Source organism: Armigeres subalbatus, chromosome 3, assembly GCF_024139115.2.
Source record: "Armigeres subalbatus isolate Guangzhou_Male chromosome 3, GZ_Asu_2, whole genome shotgun sequence".
Classification (NCBI taxonomy): Eukaryota; Metazoa; Arthropoda; class Insecta; order Diptera; family Culicidae; genus Armigeres; species Armigeres subalbatus.
In genome coordinates this window covers 150661631-150672229 of record NC_085141.1, presented here as the reverse complement: position 1 = coordinate 150672229, position 10599 = coordinate 150661631, and the positions used below count along the sequence as shown (strand labels likewise).

The window sequence follows — 10599 nt, the reverse complement described above, 5'->3', positions numbered from 1 at the left end:
TGGTATATTTTCTAGAAATATCTTTGGAAACTCTTCTCCAGATTTTTATCTGAGAATCCTTCTAAGAATTTCTCCAGTAAAGCCCTATCTGGAATTCTTTCTGAAATTCCTCTAGGAGATGGGAGATGTAATGGAAATAAGAAGCTAAGAAAGTAGAAAATTAAAGACCATACATATACATACACAGGATTCAGTTTTTACACGATTTTTTTCGCTCGTAGTTTTAATCGTGTGGCTTTAATTTGCCACCAAAGTCTTTGCAACATGTTTCAAAAAATCCTGAATAATTCAAAGAAAAATTACATGATAATTAATAAGCATAAACATTTAGGATCAGTGCAAAATAGAGAAAATGTAAATCGTGTAAAAACAGAGTCCAGTGTATATAAAGGATTGAATTAAAAACAGTTGACGTATTATATGAGTAGACAATTTATTCATTTTTTTTTCTTTGAATTATGCTTCGCATGATGCCATATTCGTCATTGTGATCAACCTTGCACTTTAATATTCCTCAGCACCTTCACCCTCGCCCTCTCCGGAGTCCATGCCGACTTCTTCGTAATCCTTCTCGAGGGCGGCCAAATCTTCACGGGCCTCAGAGAATTCACCTTCCTCCATACCCTCACCGACGTACCAGTGGACGAAGGCACGCTTGGCATACATCAGATCAAACTTGTGATCTAGACGAGCCCACGCTTCGGCAATAGCAGTCGTGTTGGACAACATGCACACAGCACGCTGCACCTTGGCGAGGTCACCACCGGGAACAACTGTTGGTGGCTGATAGTTGATACCGACCTTGAAGCCAGTTGGACACCAATCTACGAACTGAATTGTACGCTTGGTCTTAATGGTGGCAATGGCAGCATTGACATCTTTCGGAACGACATCGCCACGGTACAACATACAACAAGCCATGTACTTGCCGTGACGAGGATCACATTTGACCATTTGGTTGGCAGGCTCGAAACAAGCATTGGTGATTTCTGCCACCGACAGTTGTTCGTGGTACGCCTTCTCAGCTGAGATGACTGGGGCATAAGTGACCAGCGGGAAATGAATACGTGGGTACGGCACCAAGTTTGTTTGGAATTCAGTAAGATCCACGTTTAGGGCACCATCGAATCGCAGCGAGGCGGTGATCGATGATACGATTTGACCAATCAAGCGGTTTAAGTTTGTGTAGGTTGGGCGCTCGATGTCCAGATTACGACGACAGATGTCATAGATAGCTTCATTGTCAACCATAAATGCGCAGTCCGAATGTTCCAAGGTAGTATGGGTTGTCAGTATAGAATTATATGGTTCAACAACAGCAGTAGAAACTTGTGGTGCTGGGTAGATAGCAAATTCGAGCTTGGACTTTTTGCCATAGTCAACTGAAAGCCGCTCCATCAGCAGAGATGTAAAGCCGGATCCAGTGCCTCCACCAAACGAATGGAAAATGAGGAAACCTTGCAATCCAGTACATTGATCGGCCAGTTTGCGGATACGGTCCAGGACGACATCAACGATTTCTTTTCCGATGGTGTAGTGACCACGAGCATAGTTGTTAGCGGCGTCTTCCTTGCCAGTAATCAACTGCTCAGGGTGGAACAGCTGACGGTAGGTTCCAGTGCGTACTTCATCGACGACCGTTGGTTCCAAATCGACAAAAACAGCACGTGGGACATGCTTTCCAGCGCCGGTTTCACTAAAGAAAGTGTTAAAAGAGTCGTCTCCTCCGCCGATGGTTTTGTCCGAGGGCATCTGACCGTCCGGTTGGATTCCATGCTCCAAACAGTACAGTTCCCAGCAGGCATTACCGATCTGAACACCGGCCTGACCAACGTGTACAGAGATACATTCACGCTGCAAAAAAAAAGAATTTATTTATTATTTGTGTATATAAAAGTACAGTGCTTATATTCTATTGAAACAATGTTCATCTCTCCTATAACAAACTCATCAATAGTGATACAATGAGTCTTTTGAATTGGTGAGACATGTCACTTTTGCCTCACTGATTAAAGGTCCGTTTGCAAGTGGTAAGCAAAATTACCTTTTGCCCAGAGAGGCATAGTCTGTGGGATGAGGGATAAAATGGAACAAGTTTCAACTCATAAACATTTCTACGTTCATCATCAAAATTAATTTATTTAATGAACTAATAATATTTTTTAAATGATTAATTGACAGTCTAGTCTAATGTTACATGAAAAAGAATAAATAGAAGACGATATTAAAAAAAAATCACGGGAAAGCATGCGCTGAAAATTTTGGGGCTCCTCTCAAAAATTCTAGCAGAAAAAATTAATTAAAAACAGTTAGCAGTACGGGTCGGAAATTTCTTATATCTATATATATATATAAATGAAATGGTCTGTGTTCGTATCCGCATAACTTGAAAACGGCTGGATGGATTTTCTGCATTCCTTCAGCAGATATGTTCGTTATCGTTTCCGACGGGTTTATATGATATTTCCTCATGCGAAAGTAAAGATTTGTATGGGAATTTCGCATGGGCAATTCACAACGCGCATTTTCGCCTACTGTGCAGGACAACGTCTGCCAGCGCCAGGTCGACTAGTTGTATAATAAATAACCGCATCATTTTGATTTAAAATTTCATTGAATAATACTGCACTTTATTATTTTTTTGTTCTTCATGCAACGTTTTGCCTTTCTTAGAGGCCTGAATAATCAATCCACTATTTGATGTGTCCACATCACATAACAATAGATTCCAATGAACAATGCAATTTTATTTCATAATCTATAAATGATTTTATTGCAAGCTAGTCATTTAAATTTGTTTATTCAAAAATGGTATAAAATCGAATTTAGCCGTTTTCAGTATTTGAGCCAACATATTGGCTGCTTGACAAATCTCCTGCTCGATTGGCTGCTGTTTTTTGACGGTTCGATTGGCGGCACATACCTATCCACGTTTCTCTTATCCAGGCCCAGGGCTGGTAGCGATGAATGCCGTTCAAAATAGTGACTTTAGTGACCAAATAGTGACTTTCAATTGCAGAAAAAGTGACCAAATAGTGACTTTTGTATGAAGTTGGGTAAAGAGCTACAAGTTGCATTAGCATTGTTACGGTATAATTCGTAAATTGCAAATTAAAGTTTTATTTTTGAAAGCCTTGTCTGGATGCTATCAGAAATCAAGGAAAAAAAATACAAGCAAGAATCCAGTGAGTGACACTCTCATAAGTACACCCGATTCTTTTTTTACACGGGGGATGCGTGCCGTGTGAAAAAAATCCGTGTAAAAATAATCCGTGTTATTTCGAGAAACCGTGTAAAAATAATCCGTGTTATTTGAAGAATCCGTGCAAAAAAAAATCCGTGTTATTACGAGAAACCGTGTAAAAAAAGCCGTGCAAAAAATATCCGTGTAAAAAAAGTCATTGGCTCTTTGTTAATATGGGGGATGCGTTCCGTGTAAAAATAAATCCGTGTAAAAATAATCCGTGTTATTTCGAGAAACCGTGTAAAAAAAATCCGTGCTATTTCGAGAAACCGTGCAAAAAAAATCCGTGTTATTTCGAGAATCCGTGTAAAAAAAGCCGTGTAAAAAAAATCCGTGCGAAAATAATCCGTGTAAAAAAAGAATCGGGTGTACCACGGAGTTGGATATTAAGGATGGTATTCGTTGGATCAGCCAGAAGCTAGGAATGTGACCATGGTACCTCATGTAAAGTAACACACCACGAGAAGGTATCTACCTGGCGTCTCGGGAACGGGTAGTAAGTTACAAGTTGGGTCACAACATTATGTTGATAATTACAACAACATTATTGTATAGAATGATATAAAATAATCTAATAGGTTCCTAGATGATACAATTTTTGGACTCACAAAACTTATAAATCTTGATGAAGGACCATTTGTTTGAAAAATATAAAGTTATTAAAATAATGAAGAGATTTTAAATGTACGATTTGACCCGTTGACAGTGGCGTCGCGTAACCTCACTTTTTACCTGTGCACTGATCCAAAAAGTGAAAATTTTGATATTTTGGCAGCCCAAATGGAAAAGAAAATTATCAGATCCGTTTATACTAATAAAAAACTAGTTATTCTAGGCATTTCCGCACACCAATTCCTTAAATTTAAACTCAGTGCACAGGTAGATTGAGGTTAGGGAAACGCCACGTGAACATGTTTTCATGCACATTAGCGATTAAACTAACATCTGCATAATGGTGATGTTTTGACAGGCAGCATTGCTTACAAGTAAACAATATTGTTTCACAAATCCTATGGCAAATGAGTATTACTAATTGAGAGTACAAAAATGAAAAATGATTTGAAAATTAAAGATTTTTTTTTTTGATTTTTGGCCAGGATTTAGCTGAAATACTCCTCAGTGTGACGTTGAGAAACATCAAATCTTATTGTCATGTGATAAAACTGAGGCTGTCCACTATCTTGTCACCGGAGGGTATTAACCCTCACCTGCAGACGGGGTTCTGGTTCCAATATTCCTCATTTCTGTACTCTATACTCGAGATCAGCTCTTCGCATTTTAACAAATTCCATTCGTGAAGAAAAAGATCATAGTTGACATGAATCGGAAATAACCTCACGATTTTCAAAAACATACTTGGGAATTTTTTTGGTGCATATTTCCTAAATTTAATATATTGCTACCAGATTTACATTTGATTTGGCTTATAATAATTATAAATATAACAAATGATTTTTATTTTGAACTTCAGTACAAGGCAATGCAAAAATAGTGACTTTAGTGACCATTTTCCGAAAAATAGTGACTTTAGTGACTTTTGGATGAAAATAGTGACTTTATAGTGACTTGACTCAAAACAGTGACCAAGTCACTAAAAAGTGACTCGCTACCAGGCCTGCAGGCCTCTAGTATATACGTACGTAAAGACTACCATGATCGCTCCAAAAACAAACTTTTAATAGAAGAGAGAGACCCATAGTGTTTCATACCAATCGACTCAGTTCGACGAATTGAGATGATGTCTGTGTGGGTGTGTGTGTGCACACCCCCCCCCCCCTTGAGAATAAAAGTACATAAATTATTTTACTGATAATGCGTTTTTCGACTAGGACTCTTTACTAAAAAAATGTAACGTGCTAAACCGACATTTGCTCAGTTTTCCTAGCTGAGTGGATTAGTATATAACACTATGGGTCTCAGAACGTCCTATAAAATTTGGCTATTGGAGTGAAGTTATAGCCTTCTGGTACAGTTTTGTTGTACGAGAAAGGCAAAAACTGTTTTAAAATTGACATTATTTTTTTTATATAGCTCAAATTTATCTGGAGTGTTATTAGGTAGCAAATATAACCATAACCACTACATGGCAAATAATAAGTAGAGCTCTTGTAAATAAACAGAAAAAAAAAACAATATAGTTGCCACTGCCTTATAAAGGGAGTGAGTTGAACGAAGGTGTTTAGATGTTCAATGAATCGCCTGCTTTGAGCGTACTAACAGCGGCACACTTTCTGAAATCAGTATGGCGAAAGGCATCTAAGGTTCGATTTCTCAATATTATGCACCTTAATCGAAAACATATTTGGTAGGCGTAGTAGCGGACACCTTCCTACATAACCGATACTAAATAATTTTTCATGAAAAGCTCCTAATTTCGAGAAAACCCGTGTTAGATGTCTTTCGCCATACAAATTTCTGGCGGTTAACTCATGCTGGCTATTTGCGCATACACGATAGCGCCTGTAAGCTGGTAGCGGCGAGAACCAGCCCCTACCTACTAATAATTCATTCGAGCGAGTTGTTCAACATGAGTTAACCCCGCTTTTATGGCGAAAGACATCTAACGCGGGTTTTCTCAAATTTAGAAACTTTTCATGAAAAACTATTTGGTACCGGTTTTGAAGGAAGGTATCCGCTACTACGCCTACCAAATATTTTTTCGATGAAGGTGCTTGATTTTGAGAAATCGGGCCTTAGATGCTTTTCGCCATACTAATTTCAGAAAGTTAACTCCTAATGTGCCGCTGTAAGCACGCTCAAAGCAGGTGATTCATTGCCTGCTTTGAGCGTTTTTACAGCGGCACACTAGGAGTTAACTTTCTGAAATCAGTATGGGGAATGGCATCTAATGTTTGATTTTTCAAAATGAATCGCCTACCTTGAACATGCTTACAGCGGCACACTAGGAGTTAACTTTTGGAAATCAGTATGGCAAAAGGCATCTTATGTTTAATATCTCGAAAATAAGCAACTAGGGGCAGTAGGGGCAATATGAACATACGGGGCAATATGAACCACCCTCATTTTGAGCTTATTGACAAGTTTTATCATGTAAAAGTTATATGATCTTTAAGAGGATGCTCCACATATGCATTTTCGCTGCATAGGCAAAATTATTATAAGATTTGAAGTTTATAAATATTAACTGATTAAAATACAGGTCAAAAATAGACCACAATCGAAAGATATATTAAAATTGAATATTTTGCACACATGTTTGTATTGATACAAATCTGAATTTATCATAAAACTTTTTTTTTCCAAAACCAGTCTCTATGGGGCAATATGGGCATACCTGCACAGAGCAAGATATCAGGTCCTAAAATGTGAACAAGTTCAAATTTCAGTAGTCAAATACAAGAATATTATCATATATGTAAGATTCATTACGGAAAAATTACAACAGCGCATTACTGCGATTGAAACAGAAAAAATGACCATTGACCAATTGAAATGTGGCTGTTCAAACGGTGAAGAGTGCCAAATCGGTTCAGTCCGCTGTTGTGCGGTTTTTTAATTTTATTTGGTATGGAATACTCACAACTGTTGTAGGAATATCATATTCTTCCATACTACGATACTTTTTTCGTCTAAATAAACGTTTTGGATTGGTGGCCCATATTGCCCCGTATAGTCGGGAACACACATTGAAATTAATACATTTTCAAAAGTGCATTCCAGCAATTTCCAAACGCATTTTTTGTCATTCATCGACGTAATATGAAAGGTAACATTCTCTAGTATAAGTCAACTACATTTGAACGATGTTTTTTGACCTTTTCAGTATTGCCCCGATCACCCCTAAATCGAAAAAAATATTTGGTAGGCGTTGTAGCGGACACCTTCCTACATAACTGGTACCAAATAGTTTTTCCTGAAAAGTTCCTGCTGTTGAGAAAACTTGCGTTAAATGTCTTTCGCCATACAAACTTCAGGTGGTTAACTCATGCTGGCTATTTTTACATATACGTTTGCACATATACGATAGCGCCTGGATGTGGAAGCGGCGGGTAGAAAATTGACCACTGCCAATAATTCATTGAACAACTCAGTTGAATTCAATAAATCAGATACAGTGGTTGATTTCCTACCCGCCACTGCCGTATCCAGGCGCTAACGTATATGTAAAAATAGCCGGCAAGAGTTAACCACTTGAAGTTTGTATGGCGAAAGACATCTAACGCGGGTTTTCTCAACAGTAGGAACTTTTCACGAAAAACTATTTGGTACCAGTTATGTAGGAAGGTGTCCGCTACTACGCCTACCAAATATTTTTTCGATTAAGTTGCTTATTTTTAAGATACAGATATGGTACATTTAGCTTTAAAAATCAAATAACTTGGGTTAGTTTTTGGTCAAATGTTGTTTATAATATTTCAAGCACTATCGGTAAAAAAGCCGTAACTAACGATTCTCTTCACCGAATTCCCCTCATCGAAATAAAAGTGACAAGATGCGGGTTTGTTTGCACTTTATTACTTGAGGGCGAAGGATTACATTGTTATCTGGCGATCTGATATAACTGGAAAATCGTTGAAATGCTTTTTGCGGATGTTCTAGGCTGTCCAAACTGTTCTGGAGTACATATCCTGGAATGTATCAGGAAATATGTCTACAAACAAAATGTCTTAGCTGAGATATAAGATATTGGCGGGCAGCGTAGTTCCCCTCCGCGCGGTGCTCGCTGGAAACGATGGCGTATCAACGGCAGTTGAAGGGCTAGGCGGCTTAATGAACTACAAACGAGGGAGCGCGGTAGCGCATTGAGACTTAGGCTGCAATTTAAGTCTCAATTACGGTTATGGCAGGCGTGTTAAAGGTTGTGTTTTGTATATTGTTATATTGTGTATTGCGAGGGCTGACAGCCAAGTCATTCTACTCCCTTAGTAGAGCCGGGTGAAACCGACTCGAAACAGCGGGTGGGCTAATGGCAAGGCTGCCTTCCGTCCCATAAAACCGTGGCGGGCCTTGCGGCACGCTGTCCAATTCTGCTGTCTGGTTGGTGACCAGACAGAAGTAGGCTCAGATGAACTCCCTGACTAACGCCGATCTGGCTCTGAACACGAAAGTGCTGCCTGCTTGCTTGCAAGCATAGACAACCATGAGATCATAGAGGCGACTACTTCAGTAGGATTCGATGGCAGCTGCAAGGGGGACCCATGAGCTATGTCAAATACTCCAGTTTCAAGAGGTAGGGGCGCCGTAGGCGCAACGGGAGACCCCTTCGCAAGTAGGGGTCTAGCGAGGTCTCCTCCCACTAGGGAGGAGAATGGTGTTGAGGCAGTAGCTAGTTTGCACGGGACTAGCACTACCCCAGCGGGAGGGGTTGACAGCCAGAGCGATGCTCAGGCAGTCAACACACCAGGCGAGCCTCTAACCGGTATCCGGTTAGTCGCCAAGCAGCTCGATGAGATCATCGAGTTCACGAGCGGTCGAAATAATATCAGCAAGGATCTGAAACAGAAACTTCTGGTACTTCGACAGTCGGTTCAAGCGGTAAAACGCGAACATGGCACGCTCACCAGGAGGGAGGTTGGAAGCGAGAAGGGGGCAGAACCCTTCTCCTTCCTTGGAGGGAAGGTTTCGACGCAAGATGTGATTGGTACCACCCCGAGTGTCGGCGAGGGAGGGACTGCGGCGCGCTCCAAACGCGCCCGGCAGCAGTCAGAGGGTCGGTCCGGTAACGTTAAGCGGCGCCTTACTGTTACGGACAGCGGTACGGTCGAGTCCGATAGGGCGCCCGATCGTCGAGAGAGGGCACCCAATCAGGCGAAACCACGAGGGAAGGGCAACGGTGCGGCCCAGGCTACTAAACCCAAGGGTGATGGTAGCCAACTTGCGACGACTGCTCAGCGGACCGAAAATCCCTGGCAGCTCGTTAGCAGATCTAAGAGGAGGGAAGAGGGTCCTCACCCCGCAAGGAAACTTAGGGACAGAGGCGAAGCCTTGTTGATCAAGACCGACAAAGAGAGGTACGCCGACGTTCTTAAGACCATGCGAGGTGCCGAAAAGCTTTCGACACTGGGTGAGGACGTGCGAAGCGTCAGACGCACCAAGGCAGGCGAACTGATCTTGGTGCTGAAGTGTGGAGCAAAGGCGAGTGGTACCGTCTATAAGAGGTTGGCCCAGGAGGTCCTGGGTGAGGGAGTGGAAGTGAGGTCTCTGGACACCGAGGTGACCCTCCGGTGTAAACAGCTGGACGAAGTCACCGAGGCAGAGGACCTCATTTCGTCTTTAAAGGTACAGTGCGATATAGAAGTCGAGCGGTCTTCTATTCGTCTTAGAGGTGGACCCTTTGGCACGCAGGCAGCTTGGTTCAAGTTACCGGTAGCGGACGCCAAAAAGGTCCTGGCGGTCGGGAAACTGAAGGTTGGATGGTCAATATGTCCAGTAAGCATATTCCAGCCACCTTTAGTCGAAAAGTGTTTTAGGTGCTTCGAATCTGGTCACAAGTCATGGGAGTGCAAGGGGCCGGACCGAAGTAACCTGTGTCGTCGTTGTGGAGAGGAGGGACATTTTGCGCAGGCCTGCACCAAGCACCAAGGTGCCTTATCTGCGCTAGTAGGAAGCAAGCCCGTAACCATGTTAAGGGTGGACATACTTGTCCCTTCGGTGGTGGCAATAAGAAATCGCCGTGCGGGTAGCACAGCTGAATCTTAACCATTGTGCTACTGCCCAGCAGCTGCTGTGGCAGTCGGTCTCTGAGTCAGAGACCGACGTCGCTATTCTTGCAGATCCGTACCGTGTCCCTGTCAATAATGGAAATTGGGTCCGGGACGACTCCAAGATGGCGGCGATCTGCACAACGGGCCGGTTTCCGGTCCAAGAGGTCGTACACACACTTGTCGAAGGTGTCGCCATAGCTAAGATCAACGGGGTGTTCTATTGTAGCTGCTATGCCCCACCACGGTGGCCAATAGAACAATTCACCCGGATGGTCGATAGGCTATCGTCCGACCTCGTAGGTCGGAAGCCGGTTGTCATAGCGGGGGACTTCAATGCTTGGGCGGTGGAGTGGGGAAGCCGCTGCACCAATCAGAGAGGTCAAGCTTTGCTAGAGGCTCTAGCAAAGTTGGAGGTCGTGTTAGCCAATGACGGCTCAACCAGCACGTTCCGTAGGAACGGGGTGGAGTCGTTCATTGACGTTACGTTCTGTAGCCCCGGCCTAGCCGGGGGACTGAACTGGAGGGTCGACGAAGGCTACACCCACAGCGACCACCTAGCCATCCGCTACGTGATCAGCTGTGGTGTGCAGCAGTCGAGGTTGAGAAATCCCCGTCAGGTCCGTGGGTGGAAGGCCCAAACCTTCGACAGCGAAGTTTTCACCGCGGCGCTGGGACTGGAGGGTAACACCG

At 42.6% G+C, this 10599-nt stretch overlaps 1 protein-coding gene across 1 annotated transcript in view; it reads right to left on the bottom strand.

Annotated features, from left to right (window-relative positions):
• Positions 1-414: 414 nt before the first annotated feature.
• LOC134220878 (tubulin alpha-1 chain-like) overlaps positions 415-10599 on the bottom strand; it is a 28121-nt gene continuing 17936 nt past the window's right edge. The window contains exon 2 of the mRNA XM_062700041.1: positions 415-1854. Coding sequence (XP_062556025.1) covers positions 505-1854 — 1350 coding nt within the window. The 3' untranslated portion in view covers positions 415-504. The remainder of the gene's footprint in view (positions 1855-10599) is intronic.